Source organism: Nematostella vectensis, chromosome 9, assembly GCF_932526225.1.
Source record: "Nematostella vectensis chromosome 9, jaNemVect1.1, whole genome shotgun sequence".
Lineage (NCBI taxonomy): Eukaryota > Metazoa > Cnidaria > Anthozoa > Actiniaria > Edwardsiidae > Nematostella > Nematostella vectensis.
In genome coordinates this window covers 2,352,189-2,370,942 of record NC_064042.1, presented here as the reverse complement: position 1 = coordinate 2,370,942, position 18,754 = coordinate 2,352,189, and the positions used below count along the sequence as shown (strand labels likewise).

Genomic DNA, 18,754 nt, shown 5'->3' with positions numbered 1-18,754 from the left:
TGTCACCTTGACCCTCCCTACAATGTAAAAGTCGCGAGCTTGGTAAGTAAGGAACGCCTGGCGCTTTGATGCACACGTGGGGAAACAAAATGGCGGATGATGAGAGTGGGCCATCCAAGGCTCACAGAAAGCGGCATTCCGGCCCGAAAGCCGATAAAAAGAAGAAGCGAAGTGATGGAAAAGATACATCTATTGCTCATCGAAACCCTAAAGCGTTTGCAGTACAATCGGTTGTGAAGGCAGCAAGGAATTTTCGCCGAACGCAGGACGTGCAAACGAAGAAGCATCACATTCCTGTAGTAGATCGAACCCCTCTTGAGCCGCCACCGGTTGTTGTAGCTGTTGTGGGGCCTCCAAAAGTCGGCAAGACCACGCTTATAAACTCGCTTCTGAAGAATTTTACCAGGCAACATTTATCAGATATCCAGGGACCAGTCACGCTCGTCTCTGGTGAGCTCAAATACAGTGATGTCAGTTTTATATTGTACTAGAGGATTAGACATCTACATCTACATGATGTGACAAAATGGGGCTTGTCTAGATAGCTAAAATTTTGCTTGTTTTAGGGAAAAAGAGGAGGCTTACTCTTTTAGAGTGTGCGAATGATATAAATTCCATGATTGACGTTGCCAAGGTTGCAGATTTGGTAGGTTTGTTTTGTTATCGTGATCACCATTTTCGAGACTCTGAGATCTGTATCTACCTAAATACTGTATAAAGCTAATAATTTTATTCCACTTGCTAATTGTTAAATAATTCACAATATTGCACACTTCACAGAATTACACACAAACTTGTCTCCTGTGCTTTACAAAAAACATTAGATAATCCCCTTGTTTACATTATGGTCAATGTATTTGAAAAGGAAAGTAGCAGGCCTAATTCAAAGGGGGCTGACTTGGAAAAACAATCCTGAGGGTTGGAGGAAGATGAGCAGAACAAATGCAGTTTGATAGAAAACACAGATGTTTGACAGAACTGTTTAACATGATGAACCTAGAAATTTAATGTTTACCATATTTTTTTATATTGTTTTGTTAATCTGCCCACAGTAAAACATTGTTACATAATTGTGCCATGTGTGTTATGCTTCACTCAAGTTCTTATTCTGACCTAATGAATTTGCTTCTTTACCTTAGGTTTTGCTCCTAATAGATGCCAGTTTTGGGTTTGAGATGGAAGTATTTGAATTCCTGAACATCTGTCAAGTCCATGGCTTCCCCAAGATCATGGGAGTCCTTACACATTTGGACCTGCTAAGGAACAACAAGTCACTTAGAAAGATAAAAAAGAGACTGAAGAACAGATTTTGGACAGAAGTCTATCAGGTTAGAGGACACTATCGCTACAGTAGTCTGCCATTTCTGATAAATGCACAGGTTTTGATAAAAGAAATATTCCACCATATATATATATATATATATATATATTTTTTTTTTTAAATAAATACATGTTTGTACATATCTTGGCTTCTGTTTGGGTGTGAAATAATTTTTGAAATAATGTTGTTCATGTATTCTAATAATGTCTAACATCTTTTATTCCAATTGCCTCCCTGATGTCCACCAAAAAATCTGTTTCATTTGGGATTATTCAAATATAATCTGACATCTGTATTTTGTTTGTGGTTTAAGGGTGCAAAGCTATTTAATCTATCTGGCTTAATCCATGGGTCGTATCCAAAAGTGGAGGTTCATAACCTTGGTAGATTTATCTCTGTCATGAGATTCAGGCCCCTGACCTGGCGCACATCCCACCCTTACATACTGGCAGATCGGTGAGTGCATTAAGAACAATACTCATCCAATTAAATATGGATAGATTTATAGGCATGACAAAGTCTACAATAGAAACTTAACTGAAACCAGGAAATTAGTGCGAGTATGGAGAGTGCCAAAATGGAAATATTTATATACTGTAATATCCTGGGAACTCACACAAAACCAAGCTCAGATTATAGGGTCTCCACTAGAGTGTCAGATCTAGGGTGGGGTCCATGGGGGCCAGGACCAGTGCCCCCACCCCCCCCCCTCCCTCTCGAATTCTTAGAAGAAATGTATGAAAGCTATGTACAGTACAGCAACATCCACAAATTTACCTCAAATCATATCTTTTATTAATTTACAACCTACAATGATGTACGTACAAAGTTTTCATTATATTTGCTGTATATTTTTAACAGAATGGAAGATCTTACAGATCCTGAAAAAGTGCGCCAGGACTCAAAATGCGACAGGAAAGTGTCTCTATATGGATATGTCAGGGGGGCCCACCTGAAGTACAACACAAAAGTTCATCTCATTGGTAATAACAGCCTTTACAATTAACTTTTTTTCTGAGATCCTTTAAAATGAATTTGTCTCAAAGTATGTACATACATTCTATCTTTGAACATTTATTTTTTCCTAAGAATGTTCTTTTTGATATAAACAAATTTTATTCATTTTTTTAGATAGCTTTTCCTCTACAATGTTGTTTGATAAATGTATTTTTTATGTACCATATGTATATACCATTTTGTTTTGTTATGACAGGGTGTGGGGACTTTCCCCTTGATGATGTGAGCTTGCTGAGAGATCCATGCCCTCTCCCTGATAAAGAAAAGAAGAGGTCCTTGAATGAGAAGGAGAAGCTGTTGTATGCCCCCATGTCCGGTGTAGGAGGCATTGTGTATGACAAGGTGAGTTGAGAAGGAGACACTGTATTTATGCCCCCATGTCCGATGTTAATAGGAGGCATTGTGTATGACAAGGTGAGTTGAGAAGGAGACGCTGTTGTTATGCCCCATGTCTGTCATAGGAGGCATTGTGTAATAAGACAAGGTGACTTGAAAAGGATACACTGTAGTTATGCCCCCATGTCTGGCGTAAGAGGCATTGTGAATGACAAGGTGAGTTGAGAAGGAGAAGCTGTTGTATGCCCCCATGTCTGGTGTAGGAGGCATTGTGTAATAAGACAAGGTGAGTTGAGAAGGATACACTGTAGTTATGCCCCCATGTCTGGCGTAGGAGGCATTGTGTATGACAAGGTGAGCTGAAGCAGGAGAGATATAGATGTATGAACCTCTATCAGTTGTTTACATTATTGATAATACAAAAGGATGTACTGTTATTTAAGGTTGGTTCTCACTAAGACACAAGCACAAACTATATAAGCATGTTATTTTCTGATTCTCTCTGGAGTACAAGCGTATAAGAGCAAGAGAAAAGGCAACTGCTTGATTTTCTTGCACTTATGTTTGACTACTTCTTACTTGTGTTGCCCTTGCGTTTCTGCTTGTATCCTAGTAAGGAGCCTGATGCCTTGCCTAAATTCTGTGATAAATCTGATAAGTAATATGTAGTTACTGTAACTGTCTTTATTAAGCTTATTAAAATAGTTTATTTGCATTAAACGGTACTAGTTTTCAGACATAAAATAGCAAATAGCAGGTTTGATAGCAAGGTTTGACTTATAAAAAAGCTTCTGAGTGACTAACTGTTCTTCAAAACAGGATGCTGTCTACATTGATCTGGGGGGAAGTCATTCAAGCCGTGCCCAGCCAGTTGAGGATGATGAAGAGGTATGTACAGTATCCAAATGTATGTATTATATGTCCACAATCTTTCCTGGATACTTTTTTAGTTCGATAAGAAAACTTCCATTACTGTAAGACTGACTTTTAAAGGCAATTCAGTTGACACTAAAGGTACAGCATGTTGGTTTTGTTTCAACATATATCGGTACTGTTTCAGTTATTGGTTAACATTGGTTAACTTAAACTTAAATTTTGCGAAATTAAATTCCCTGCAAACACAATTTTCCTCTGTGAATCACAAGAGTTAATGAGAAAATTTTTGCACAATTTTAAGTCCCACGAAAGTTAAGAAGAACAAGGTGCTGTATCTTGATTGATAAGAACATTAATAAGAGGAGTCATAAAGTTGTTGGTCTAAACAGTTTTTTGATGAAAAGGATTTCACCAGATTTGAGAAATTACATACTGTTAATATTATGGTACAGGTCCTCTCGCAAGGGTTAGAGATACTATAGCAGGCACTTTGCAAATGCCTGACATATAAGAACTATATGTTTCACTTTTGCTTATTTCACAGAATGGGACAAGACCTGGCAGTGAATTGGTTACTTCATTGATTGACACCAAGCATACCCTTGACACTAAAATGGCTTCCAGTCAACTAACCTTATTCAAGGCAAGATACTGTACTGTACTGTATTCATAAATACAATTTGTCATTATTCCATATAAAAAAATATATGAAGAATAGAATAGAATATCTCAACTACTGTATCGGGTGTTTCTTACAACTCAATTGTAGTCATGTAGTCTACATATATGTAGTTGAAAGAAACCATTAGTTTGTTTCTTAGAGTTCAACTACAGAAAACACTCTAAATATTATTGTATGTATTGATGAATTTGTCATTTCTAATGTAGCTACTGTTTTGGCTCTTTTTACAGGATAGTGCACCTGTTGGGGTAGAGGATATTTCAGAGTAAGTTTTTAATCTCTGTATAATAAAGGGACAACAAAATAGGGCATTGGTGATTTATTATAGCCTACTTCGTTGTTGTGTGACCTCTGCAAATCCAAAATCCTTGTCTAGTTTGGGAATAGTCAATCATAGTCGCGTAGCCAATCAACCATCTAAACCAATCAATGGCTTTCATGTTTTCACTGTCACTTCATAAAACATTTGATCTACACAGCAAGGGAATCGATTGGTCATGGCTACATGGCTACATACATGTATTCCATGACAAGAAATGGATTGGCGGTCGCACAACAATAAATTCGGCTATAAACAATGCTTTGAATGTTTGAAATTTCTCGCCTTGGAGGGCAAGAACTTGCTCTAGAAAAAGCAATTCAAATAATCTAAATTTGTTTTATTTGTTTTTTATGTTTCCCTGATTGTACTTTAGCTCAATTATAATATACCTGAAGAATCAATATTAAAGTATTTTCTATATGCTCTTTCCTCTAACAGAGCATTCCCTGAGCAGGAAGTTGTGAAGGGCCCCGATGGTAGGACAAGAAGAAGGGCCATCTTCCATGACAGTGACGATGCGGAGAGTGGAGATGATTGCGACTCAGAAGATGATGGAGATGATGATGATGATGGTCTGTCAGGTGAGGAAGAAAAAAATGAAAGAGAAAGTGATGAAGATGTTGAGAGTAATAATAATGAAGATGAAGATATTCAAGAAGTAGAAGATGATAATGAAGGCAAAGAAAATGATGGTGGTGAAAGTGATGAAGAAAATGATGATGATGATGAAGATGGTGATGATGAAGGTGATGATGATGATAGAAATGTGATAGGTACAGTATGGTTTGCCTTTTTTTACCAAATCATTACTAGCCTCATGCATTCAGGCACACACTGTGGTCAGTGGGGGGTTCCGGGGGTTCAGAAGAACCCCTCCCCCCACTTGACGAGGGAAGGTCCACTCTTATGAAGGAAAATTGAGTACCACTGTAAGGTAGACAAGCTACCTAAGAGAAAATGGTTCGCTAAATGGGTTAACAAAACCCCCGCTCAAAATCCGGGCTATTGGCCTGGCATTCCAACGAGTTGTGTTGTATGTTTTTTAATACTTTTTTATTTCAAATAAATTATTTAGTTAAATACATACAATACTGTTTTTGAACACAAACATTATGTTGTTGTGTTGTATGTTTTGTTAAACCTTCCATGCAATATTGACATGGCTAACAAGATTTTTGTACAGCTACTAATATACAAAATTTACTTTCATTTCTTTTACAGATTTAAAGCATATGGTGAGTGTCGTTGATAGCATCAAATTTCTTTAGATTCCAGGTAATCAAATTTCAATTTAATATTTGTTTGCTAACTGTGCCTTAATGCCCACAGGTCAAAAGCAATAAAGAGTCTCTTAGCAATGGATCAACTTTGGATGACAGTAATAGTGATTCAGAAATAGAATTCAGAAAAAGAAAACGGAAAAAGAAATTGAAAGTGGATGACGCGAGTGGAAGCAAGAAAATAAAAAAGGGGAAAGCAAAAGAGGTAGGACACACTGTTCCCATAGCGACGGATGTAAATCCTGCAAAGAAAACAAAACGAAAGAAACCAAACTTGGACATTAGTGACACAAGGAGAGTAATCACTGAGAGAGACACACGCAAAGAAAATAAAGATAAAAACAAGAGGAAAAAATCACAGGATGCTGATGAGGAAAGTGACGAGGTAAATACTGGTGATAGCAGCTCGAGTGAAGAGGAAGTAGAGAGTGGGTTGAAGGATGCTGATATGGATAGCGACCATAACAATAGTTGTTATGATGAAGATTATGATGATGATGATGTACATAATGATGATAGTGAGAATGATGATGATGAGAATGACGATGATGATGATGATGATGACATCAGTCGTGAGGATAATGAAGAAAAAGAATCTGATGGTGATGATGATGGCGATGATGATGATGACAATGACGATGACGTTGACGGAAGAGAAGGTACATGAAATAGAATATTAATGTATTGTTTTCAAGTGAAACCACAATTGTAAAGTACCATGGAAAAGTCTAGCAACATTTCTTCTTCTTTTTACCAAATTTCGACCAATGGTCTTGCGGATTTTTACACACTTTCACATTCCTCATGAACATAAGTGATATGTGATTTATCCTGTATGTTTCCAAAAGTCTGCCAAGTTCGATATCCCACAAATGGCAAACAATAGATAATACAACAAATATTGTCAAAATTCACTAAGATTCGAGCGAAAGTCCATGAAACAATCTTAAAGATTAAATTGCATTATTATCATAAGTTGCTTACACCATCCTAAAGCTGTTCATCTCTATGTTGAATATCGCTAGACACCAGACTAAGATGGAAAGAAAATCTCTGGGAGAAGGCGCGAGAATCATTCTATAGACACCAGGACACAACACCGAACCTACGTAGACTGGTGTATGGAGAAGGTATGATCAAACCACAACCCGATAGATGTTCATGTCGCAAGCATGCCAAATAAGCCACTCCACGCGCAAAAGGGCCCCCATAGAATAGGGGACTTGCGCTAAGGATCGCGTGGCCTTTCTGGGTAGCAAATTCAAAACAAAACAATTAGAAATGACTGCCCCCGTCACACCAGAGAACGACGAAAAATAAAGTCTAAACCCTTTCTGAAAAAAAGAATTCTGGCTTTTTTGGTAAGAGCTGAATAAGTTGCTTTTTGTTGCTGATATTTTGCCGCCAAAAGCCTGAGCGCGCGCTAGTTTGGCACCCAAAAAGTCACGTGATCTCATAGCGTAGAGTCAGTTACGACGTTACTACTTACTAGTTTTGATAAATTCACTTTGTAGTCCCAAAAAACTATAGAAAAGCCTAGAATCTTATTTCTAACATAGCGAACAAGGATAGGCTAGTTTTCAGCGCAATTGTTCCCGTCCTCGCTAGACCGTGGAACTTGAAGTTTTCACGTTGTGGTTTGAAGGACAACGGCTGAAATGTATCAGACAGAATCCATTTCAGAGTACATTTTACGTCTGGATCTTTGAATTTTCAATTATTTTATGCCGTCGCCGTTCGCATTGCTGTTGTCGCTGCGTCACGGCCGAAGTTCAAGCTTTTTATCTTTATTTGTCCCCATTCTACACTTTCCCAGCTGCACGTGAGACTCCCAGACCCGTGGACGACGAGGGCAGTGATGACGGTGACGTAATCGGAGGGTTCTTCAAGGTCAAGGCCAAAAAGAAAAATAAAGTCCACGACATGTTGCAGGAAAGGGACTGCTCCCTAGCAACCGAGGCTGGCACAGTGGGCCTGGGACTAGAGGAGTTGGGTGCCAGCATCAGGGACTGTTTCGTGACAGGGAAATGGAAGGAAGAAGAAGATGCGGAGCGGTTACTAAGCCTGGATGACCAGCGTATGTGTTATTCCGTGTCGTCGTCCAACTTTTATAAATGTTTTTTTTAATAACTTACTACAGAATTTTGCTCGTTCCTTTCTCGAGCTCTGCCCTTACCTTTCACGAACGCTGATCGTACCTTCTTTGAACTCTTCTTGTATGTTAGAGCCCTCTTCGTAACTTCTTCCACCTGTTCTCGTACTTTCTTCGGCCTGTTCTCGTACTTTCTTCGACCTGTTCTCGTGCTTTCTTCGACCTGTTCTCGTACTTTCTTCGACCTGTCTTTTTATTTTTTCAAGCTCTTCTTGTAGCTGCTTTCTACGATTTCTGGTCGTATCTTCTTGAATTTCTTCGACCTGTTCTCTTACTTCCTTTGAATTCTGCTCGGACCTTTTCCGATCTCTGCTTGTATATCTTCTACGGTCTGTTCTCCTACTTTCTTTGACCTGTTCTTCTACTCTACTCTAACTACTCTTGCTCCTTTTTCGAGCTTTGCTTTTATCTTCTTTGAGTTTTGCTCGTGTCTTCTTCTAGCTCTGCTCGGACTTTCTTTAACCTGTTCTCGTACTTGTACCTTCTTTGGACTCTGTTCGTATCTTCTCCCATCTATGCTTTTATATCGTACAAAATAGAAAAGAACTATTTTCTTGCAGTGTCAGACGAAGAGATGTTTGGCGATTTTGAGGATTTGGAGACGGGAGAGGTTCACCAGGGAGAGGAGGACACTGGCCTTGAAGACTCTGCCAAGGATACTGGCAATGACAAACAAGACGAGGAAGAAAACAAGAAGGCTTTGATCGAAAAGAAAAAGAAGCTGAAAGCGGCCTTCAATGCCCAGTATCCTCGTTCTGATTAAATATTTACAATCCCTTTCTTGTATGGCTTATTACATGAAATTTTCCCTCACTCAAAACATTGCGAAATTAAATTGACGCAATACAGTTAGCGAAACTAAAGTGACGCAGTATGCATGTCGCGAAATCAAATTGACACAAAAATGCACATCGCGAAAGTAAGGTGACGCAAAATTTTAGGGATTCAATTCTTATGGAAGAAGGCTGGCATGAGCGTGTCACCTTACAGAAGTTGTAGGCTTTAAACGTGGACATTGGCCAAAATCTAGTATAAGCTCGTAATAGTGGTGGATGTCTTGTGTGTTTCATTGCGTTGGAAACATAAGGGTATCACTTAGATACCCTTACAAAAGTTCGTCAGGTTGTTATGACATTGTTATGTCTTGTTATTTGCTGGGACTGAAGTTTTAGGTTTAGCTCTTGAAAAAGTTTCCTTAGCTAGTCTTTAGATACGACGAAGGGGACGAGACATCATTTTACGAAGAACTGAAAGCCCAGATGAGCGAGCAGACCCAGGTGTTGTGATAGATTTACTAACAGAAGGTCGATTAGGAAGACATGCATAGCAGCCTACTCGCAGGCATACACTCAGTGATTTTGAGGGGAACGTACCATACTTCAGTTCACGGTAGCCATCTTGTTTTGGTTGGCAATTCAGAAGTTGAGGTTGAGGCCCAGTATTTTCTAATTTGTACTCAAATCCATCTGAACAACAGCTGTAGTTTAAAGTGAAGTCTACTTGAAATGAAACTTTTTTTATGTTCTTAAAAAACACAAACAATTACCTACTAGTGCAGTAGGCTAGTGTTATGGGTTTATATTATACGTCTCCCGGTGATTAATGCTCACACTTTCAGGCGCCAAGTCTATAATGTATGGCATACATAGTGTATAGAATGGGTATTGAAATCACTAATCAGGCTCTTCGTATACTCTAGTCAGTTGATGCTTATTTTGTATTTGTTGTGTAGCTGAACCAGCGTGAGTTTGAAGACATGGACGATGAGACGCGGGTGCAGTACGAAGGTTTCAGACCAGGCATGTACGTCAGACTTGAGGTGAGCCAACCAGGGAACTGATCGAGGTTAGCCAATCAGAAACTATTTTAAAGTTCGCCAGTCAATTGACTGATGCAGGCTAACCAATCATAAAAAAACAGTCTGCAGTCCAAAGACTGGCCAAGATAGTAAGAAAATTAGATAAAAGGATGAGATAAACCAATGAGAAAAAAATCTAATATTAACACTAAATGATATAAACAAGATTAAACTGATTGTATATAAACAATGAACTAATTGAGCTGAACCAATCAGAAGATGCGTCTGGGTAGGCCAATCAAAGAACTGAATTTATTGAGCCAAAATACTATATCATCATTCAGCAAAAGGCGTGGAAAGTCAATCAATAAAATTCAGACATAATCAGACATAAGATTGTAGAAAGACAATTTATATCAGTGATTGAAGTGATGGTCTTAGTGTGGGTAATGCCACCCCATAGCTCGCACCACCCTGTTCGTGTTATCAGTGACTGACATGATGATCTTATTTTGCAGATTAACAACATGCCAAGTGAATTTGTCACCAATTTTGACCCACGCTTCCCTGTTATCCTAGGTGGCCTGCTAGCTAACGAGGATACTCTCGGCTATTCACAGGTTGGTCGTGTTGTTCACTGTAGGAGCATTTTAGAATTCTGTTTTCTGGCCTTGCTACACGCAAAGTAGATAATAATACAATAATAAGCGGCCGACGGAAACCTCAACCGACAAAAGACAAAAAAACCTATTAGAATTAAGATCCATCCTCGAAGAAACTTCCAATAGACACACGGAATTTTTTTTACACGTTTCCCTTAAAAATCATTGGAGAATGTTACGTAGCTTTCTGTAAGTTTTCTGGTGTGATAACCGCTTTAAAGTCAACGGCAAAAAACAGCAACAACAAATAAACCAAACCAAAAAAAAAATAGGCCTGAATTGTGAATTCAAAAGGAGTGGATAAGAATGCGATTTGTCCCAAATATTTTTGTTATTATTTTGCCTTCGTAACGATTTTGGAATGAATTGACACAATGAAAATAAACAAAAGGGCAGCCCAAGGAAAAAAAAAACGATTAATGTAATTTTTTTTGCAATTGGATACCTTCCTGAACTTAAATGTTAGCTAACGCAATGAAAACGAGATTTTTTTAAATGTGTTTGTAAGCAGAGCTTTGTAAGCAGAGCTATGTAAAAACGACCGGAGACTAATGTGGGGACGGTACCGGATTTTACTTGTTCGCTGTAACAAACTGGGTGCCTTACACAGTGTGTGCAAGACGAATACAAGAGGACTTTTTGGGGGTATCGCACCGCACCCCTTTATGTGTTCCCAAGATAGACGGCAAGTCCAAATGGGAAAACTTCGTTGACACCCCGAAAAGCGTTTAGTTTCGTTTGGACCTTCCTACGTGGGTGTGCCAGTGAGTTACCCTGCCGTGACCTACGTAATAATTACATGGTTATTTTTGACTTCGGAGGTAACACACTACATGCTTGTGCTAGTGCGCATGGCAAGCTTCACACGTGATCCCAATGATTGACAACATTCTAATCATTTTTGCACTCGCTTCCTTAATACTGAACCTGGCTTTACCATAGTTTCACTTGATCTAGATGATACCTAGAGCTTCCTGCTCATGAAGTCAGAACCAACTTTCTACCGGTAGTTGATGATTACGGAACGGGAGTAGGCGCTCAATTTAAGGGTCTTGACTACTTTGAAAACAATATGCACATGCCTATAATTGGGGAAAATTATAATTGGAAAAAAACGCATCATTAACTCCCGGCACAAGTTGGCGGCGTTAAATTGTCTAAAATGATAAAGTTATAAAAATAGCGAAACCCATCACCTTGCGTTAATTTCCCGCCTGGCAAGTACTAGCTTATCCCCAACACCCTGCGATAATTTACCGTGTGCAGAGGCGTAGCCAGGGGGGTGGCCTAAGGGGCCCGCCCCCCCTTTAGCAGCCACAAATACAGTAAATTCATGAGACATTATCTAAAATATAGGAGAAAAGGCCTTGAAAGTCCCTTTTCGCCCCCCCTCCCCCCCCCTGTTAAAAATCCTTTCCCGCGTGACAGCTTTTCGCTCACGGGAGTGTTCGCTTAGAACATTTTTAGAGACCCAACCTACTTTGTACTGTCTCCGAGGGTTTCCATGGCCTAAGAACGAAATCACATATAGGCATATACTATAGGTCATTTAGTAACTTAATGCTGTAACTAACCTGTGATATTTCAGGTACGTATTAAGAAGCATCGCTGGTTCAAGCGCATCCTGAAAACACGTGACCCTCTAGTAGTGTCGGTGGGCTGGCGACGGTACCAGACTATAGCACTATACTCCATGCAGGACCATAATGGCCGGCACCGCCTTCTCAAGTACACCCCGGAACATCTTCACTGTATCAGCACTATGTATGGTAGGTATATGGGTAAAGGTTGTATGGTAGGTACATACATTTTACTGAAGTGAGGCAGTGATGCGGCTAAAATGCATGTAGGTTTCAAACATTTATCGTTTCTCTTGCAGGCCCCATAGCACCCCCTGGGACAGGTCTTCTAGCTGTGCAGTGTGTTTCGGGTAATACGGTAAGTAGAGAGAATCATTAAATGGGTCATCGGACATGTATATTTTTCTTTCCTAAAAATATTTTAAACTAGTGACTATATGGTATGTGTGAAAAGATTTATTTGAATATTTTAATGTCTCATGTTTATGCACAGCCTGATTTCCGTATAGCGGCGACAGGAACCGTCCTTCAGTTGGACAAATCAGTGGAGATCGTCAAAAAGCTCAAGCTGACGGGGACGCCTTACAAGATCTACAAAAACACGGCTTTTATTAAGGTGACTGGACTTAATTTAGTTGCGAGATGTCATTTTATTATTTGTTTGAAATCAACAATGTTGCTTGGAGACGGTGTACTGTGCAACCCTGAAATTATTGTTGTTGGCTCCATTTGGACGCGATGTACCTTCGTGAGCTGGCTGTAGCGTTTTACCGTTCTAGCGTGTATGGAAACGTAGGGTGGAGGGAGACAACGCTCATACGAATTTAGGAGAGAGATGAGATAAGTAAGATCTACAAAAAACGTAGTTGGTACACAAAAGGGCTAAAGTTTACATAAGGCTCGAAACGTCAGCGAAATGACTTTTAAATGGTCGTTAAACATAAGATAGCCTTGTAGAACCTTTGGAACTTGCAATCCCAAAGAAGGATGAGCTAATCGAATATTAGCTAATGCTTCTGTATATCCTAAGCTGTCGCAAGATTGCTTTAAAGCTTATCCTAAATTATTTTATAACTCTTGTTAACACTAGGGGATGTTTAACTCGGCACTGGAGGTCGCCAAGTTTGAAGGGGCTACGATCCGCAGTGTCAGCGGTATCCGTGGACAAATCAAGCGTGCGCTTAAGGTAAATAATGCATATGATTTTGAAGACTAGGATAGTTCTGTTACGTTTTCTTTTTACAACCCTAACCCCCTTCCCAGCCTCAGTTATCTTACGAAGTCAAACTTGTAGCTTGTAGTTTAATGGGTACAATGGTCCCATTCACAGTTCTATGTGCGCCATCTTGAAAGTAAGCTCGAGGTAGCGTTGACCCTAGCCTCCTCCGCAGGCATCTCTTCTCGTTGGAAAGAATAAGGTTTTTTTTTTTAGATGCGAGGTTCCTGTGGCGAATAGAGGAGAAAAATAACGTAGGGGGGAGGGGGGGGGAAGAAGGTACTAGTCTCCCGCGTCCTAAAATAAAAAACACAGGTATTCCGAATCTAAATAAAGGGCATTACAAAATAGAGTTGCGTGCGGAGGAGGCTACGTTGACCGCATAAAACTACTAAACATTAGCTTTGACAGAAGAACTCGGTTACTTTTCAAAAGTGACATGGAACTGTGGATAAACGTTTTCTTGAATCCCTCGAGCATTTAACTTCTCCCCTTTGTCTCACCTTAAACCTGTATGTCAGGTTTAACTAGTACTCAATGAATCTGATTTATTGTTTCCTTGCAGAGTCCTGAAGGCGGATTCCGTGCGACCTTCGAGGACAAGTTATTGATTAGTGGTAGTTATCCTTGATACTATCATCGGGGCAAGATTTTGGAGAATAGATGAAGGGGTTGTACCTAGTCCTTATTTGCAACAGCAGTTAAATATTTCATTGCGACAGTTTTAGCAATGTTTTTGACATTTTCTTGTCATTTTATTTTTAGACATTGTGTTTGTTCGAACCTGGTACCCAGTGACCGTACCTAAGTACTATAATCCAGTCACCACTCTGCTGCTACCAACCGAGCAGAAGACTGGGTGGGAGGGCATGAAGACTGTGGGGCAGCTAAGGAAAGATCAAGGTCTGAACGTACCGGTCAAACAGGATTCCATTTACAAGGTATGAGGATAAACCTGTTAGACAGGATATGACCTTCAAGGAGTAAGTACGCAGCTGCTTTGTCTCCTATTATCTTTGTTCTACAAAGGAGTTCTTTTGTCTCTATTCTTCTCGTTCTTTGTGTCGAGGTGCGGATATTGTTCATTTGCCCATTCAAATTGCAGCTTGTAAGAGCTGCGTACTGATCCCGATCTACAAGTCGGACAGGTTTTTGCTCGGAGGGAGCATCGACCGTAGAGCAAGTCTAATCTAGGTATTGCATATGCGAGTAAAGCTGATTTTTCGTGTCCACACAACAGGCTTTCCAGTCAGCTGATTTGTATTTTTATTTCATGCTGATCAGCGGTCTTTTTAGCGCATGCGCGAGTTTCATATAGTGGGTGCGATTTTTCGTATCCACACCACAGGTTTCCCAGTCGGCGGATTCGTATTTTGATTTTATATCGATCAGTGGTCTTTTAAGCGCATGCGCAAGTTTCATAAAGTGGATACAATTTTTCGTGTCCGCACCAGGCTTCCCAGTCGGCTTATTTGTTTTATTTCATGCTGATCAGCGGTCTTTTTGGAGAACCCTTGTACTGAAAAATGGTCGTTCCGTCCTCCGAGCATTCACATTCACTATTTCTATTAGAAACTTCTAGTATTAAAAAGTAATGCTTGGTGCACACTAGTGACAAAACGACATAACGACATGGGCGCGCGCACTCTTATCTGCGTATGCTCTTATCTTCGTAAGTGTGTTTGACATTTTGACATAAGCCTGACAAAACGACATGGACATAACGACATAAGAGAAAAAACATGTTTTTTCTTTTATGTCATTATGTCCAATTAGTTCTCTCGGGCGAAACAGGTGCGCGCGCCTATTTCGTTATATCGATATTTCACTAGTGTGCACCAGGGTGGGTGAGCCAGCTGAAAATCAAATCAAAATTCCATTTACAAGGTAAGTGGACAAACCTGTTTGACAGGTTTGAATCTTCAGGCTAAACAGGATTCATTCCATTGACAAGGTAAGTATATAAACTGGTTATACGGGTTTAATCTATCAGTCAATAGGATCTCATTTGTTGGAAACGAGGGTTTCACTCTCAGTGGTAAGGGTTTCTATTTGGTATCGTAATGGGTTAAAATAATTATAAGAGGGACTTTCCAAAAGGCCATTCCAGCTATAAGTTTGCGCGCGCATTACCATAGAAACCTACCTCAACTATCGCGCATTTTTAAGCTTGCACCAAACGAAGCGCGCACTGCATGCCGGTAGTTGAGGTAGGTTTCCATGGTGAGTGCGCCCCAATGCTTATAGCTTGAATGGCCTATTTAAGATTGCAAGAATTGCGCTAAAAGAGCATTTTAAGAGGTATTGAGTTTTAACTATGTATTTTATTGTTTCAGCCTGTTGAGAGGCAGACAAGAAGGTTCAACCCCCTGGTGATCCCCAAAAAGCTACAGAAGGACCTGCCGTTCAAGTCCAAGCCAAAGGACGCCAAGAAGCGACAGAGACCTTCACTAGAATCCAAACGCGCAGTGGTCATGGAGCCACAAGAGAAAAAGGTAACACAAAGGTGTAGCAGGACTCGAAATATTGGGAAGGAGGGGCAGGATACAGGAGCATTAAGAAAATATTGGGGGTACAGCCACGCCCTACTGGGCATTTCATTATATTTTTTCTCAAATTTAGAGGGGGGGGGGGGTGCAAGTGAAAGTAACGGCCCTGTAACACATCTTGGTGCAAAAACAACTGCATTGAAAACTACGCCAAAATAAGGTTTAAAAACTGTAAAACGCTTACAATACGACACGCGTGGTGGGCACCTTGAGAATTTTAAAACAAGTACTTTCTGATTGACAATAATTTAACTAGCAAACCGGCGTAACAAAACAAGTAAAAAACAAGACGGAGACTTCTTTTTTAACAGAAAGTTGTTTTGTTCTACAGGTTTACTCGCTGATGCAACAACTATACACGGCAAACAAAGAGAAGTTGCGCAAAAGGAAGGAAAAACTGGTGCAGAAGAGAAAGGTCCACCGCGCAGAGCAAGCAAAGATCGACTCCAAACGACAAACGAAACGCCGAGAGGAGAGAAAGAAGGTCTTTCGCATGATGGCACAGGCAGAGAAACGAAAAAGTCGTACAGGGAAGAGATAGAATGGGCAGTGCGATTGAGTAATACCAAATGTTTAGTGGGTCGCATGATTGCCCAGGCGAAGAATTGAGAGAGTCATGCAGGGTAGAGATAGAATGGGCAGTGCGATTGAGTAATACCGAATGTTTAGTGGGTCGTGTGATTGCCCAGGCGTATAATTGAAAGAGTCGTGCGGGGAAGAGATAGAATGGGCAGTGCGGTTGAGTAATACAGAATGTTTAGTGGGTCGCATGATTGCCCAGGCTAAGAATTGAGAGAGTCATGCAGCGAAGAGATCGGAGGTGCAGTGCAGTACACTAAATATCGATAGCCCGTTGAGTCGCATAATTGCCCTGGCGGAAAACGAAAGAGTCACGCTGCGAAGAGGTAAAAGAGACAGTGCAGTTGATAAAATACTGGATTGCTAAGCGAATCACATGATTGCACAGGCGGAGGAATGAAAGAGCCGTAGAGAGAAGAGATTTAAAAGGCAGAGCGATATACCAATACGGAATGCCTGAGGGCCGCGTGATAGATCAGGCGGAGAAATGAAAGAACTATATAGCGAAGGTTAGCGATAGAGTACGGATGACAAGTGCATTTAGGCAGTATCACAGATTCCCTTTTTTTTTCGGCCTTTTTTCGATGCACTTGCAAAGCCAATTTGACTTAAGCGAAAAAGTCTGTTTTTAATTGACTGCAGAATAGATGTAAACAATTTAATTTGACAAAAATGCGATAGTAAAGTCACGATATGAATGAGACAGACGTTTTCGAGGAACAGAAATTGTATTTTTTTAAGCGAAAGCGGAAAAAGTCCACCCCCTAGACAAGAGACCTTTAATTACGAAGGGAAATAGCCTCTAAAAGGCCGCTAAAGAAGATGCGAAATATTGATAGACAGCTTATTATTAATTGGAACAGGTTTTATTGATTCAGTGAAGCAAGTACTTCTTCATAATTTTGGGAAAACGCGTGGAAGCTTTTGTAAAAAGCGAATGATAATAAATTTGTATTAGAAACTCAAATTGTGGTTGGATTTAGCTCAGCGAGCCATATTGTTTACAACAGCAAAATTTCCATCATTCTTTGGAAGGGCCCATGTGTAATACATTGGTGCCTCCATTTAAGCGACCACCTGTTAGCGGCCAGCCTCTATTAAGCGACCACCTGTTAGCGGCCAGCCTCTATTAAGCGACCACCTGTTAGCGGCCAGCCTCTATTAAGCGACCACCTGTTAGCGGCCAGCCTCTATTAAGCGACCACCTGTTAGCGGCCAGCCTCTATTAAGCGACCACATGTTAGCGGCCAGCCTCTATTAAGCGACCACATGTTAGCGGCCAGCCTCTATCAAGCGACCACATGTTAGCGGCCAGCCTCTATTTAGCGACCACATGTTAGCGGCCAGCCTCTATTTAGCGACCACATGTTAGCGGCCAGCCTCTATTAAGCGACCACATGTTAGCGGCCAGCCTCTATTAAGCGACCACCTGTTAGCGGCCAGCCTCTATTTAGCGACCACATGTTAGCGGCCAGCCTCTATTTAGCGACCACATGTTAGCGGCCAGCCTCTATTAAGCGACCACATGTTAGCGGCCAGCCTCTATTAAGCGACCACATGTTAGCGGCCAGCCTCTATTAAGCGACCACATGTTAGCGGCCAGCCTCTATTAAGCGACCACATGTTAGCGGCCAGCCTCTATTTAGCGACCAAAGCACCTAATTTCAAAATATAAATTTATCGCAAAAGTACTGTATTTGGCCAAACGCGGCCACATTTCACGGTCCCTAGTCTGGCCGCTTTTGAAATCATTATGAAATAGCGGTTCCAGTGCAAAAAAGAATGGAATGCATCGTGTGGTTTATTAATGAAAAAGAGAGGAAGCACTACTCTATTATCTTCTGTGAAAAGACAATCTTGTTGTAGGAAAATTAGCTTTTTTCTGTATCGATCACAAGTCAACTTCGGCGTGGTAACCTCTTCATTGTTGAAAACAAACCTTTTCTTGTATTGTTTAAAAAAAACGCAATGCAAAAGAAGCACAATATTGTTGCTCTGAGGCCATCTCATGTAATGGAATAAATATATTTAAGAAATCACAATACTGTGTTGAAGGGAGAGGGATATTACACATTGAACCTCGTTGAAGTTTTTCCCCCTTGTCGTAACGCCGTGTTGGCGTCTTAACCGGAATATCTCCACATAAACATACCCCAAGTAGATTTTATTATGTCTTGTCATTATAAGTATTAAAACATGAATGAAAAGACCTGCAAGTCGCTATTCACCATATTTGACATATTGACAGTTTGAGTGAGGTTTTTTTTAATAGTTTATTCGTACTCCATTTAGACAAATTAGAAAACACAAGAGTTTTCGGAAAACCTATCAATACCTTTATTGAGAAATTCCATGAACTACTGTAGATTGGGATTTCCACTAAT

The 18,754-nt window shown here is 40.3% G+C and overlaps 1 protein-coding gene across 3 annotated transcripts; it reads left to right on the top strand.

Annotated features, from left to right (window-relative positions):
- Positions 1-56: 56 nt before the first annotated feature.
- LOC5511692 (ribosome biogenesis protein BMS1 homolog) lies at positions 57-17,337 on the top strand. Of its 3 annotated transcripts, none has more exons than XM_032380996.2 (26): positions 57-450; positions 567-646; positions 1,140-1,328; positions 1,635-1,777; positions 2,183-2,304; positions 2,535-2,680; positions 3,494-3,562; positions 4,095-4,193; positions 4,463-4,497; positions 4,993-5,135; positions 5,776-5,789; positions 5,884-6,493; positions 6,860-6,964; positions 7,651-7,911; positions 8,547-8,730; positions 9,197-9,263; positions 9,719-9,805; positions 10,303-10,404; positions 12,035-12,215; positions 12,326-12,384; positions 12,520-12,642; positions 13,117-13,212; positions 13,808-13,859; positions 14,008-14,183; positions 15,579-15,737; positions 16,123-17,337. In XM_032380996.2, the coding sequence occupies exons 1-26, from the start codon at positions 69-71 to the stop codon at positions 16,330-16,332; spliced, it is 3,894 nt and encodes a 1,297-aa protein (XP_032236887.2). In that variant the 5' UTR covers positions 57-68; the 3' UTR covers positions 16,333-17,337. The 3 variants fall into 3 exon arrangements, with proteins under 3 accessions (XP_032236887.2, XP_032236886.2, XP_032236885.2); XM_032380995.2 differs by having other exon boundaries at positions 4,993-5,300; XM_032380994.2 differs by having other exon boundaries at positions 4,993-5,327.
- Positions 17,338-18,754: the final 1,417 nt, after the last annotated feature.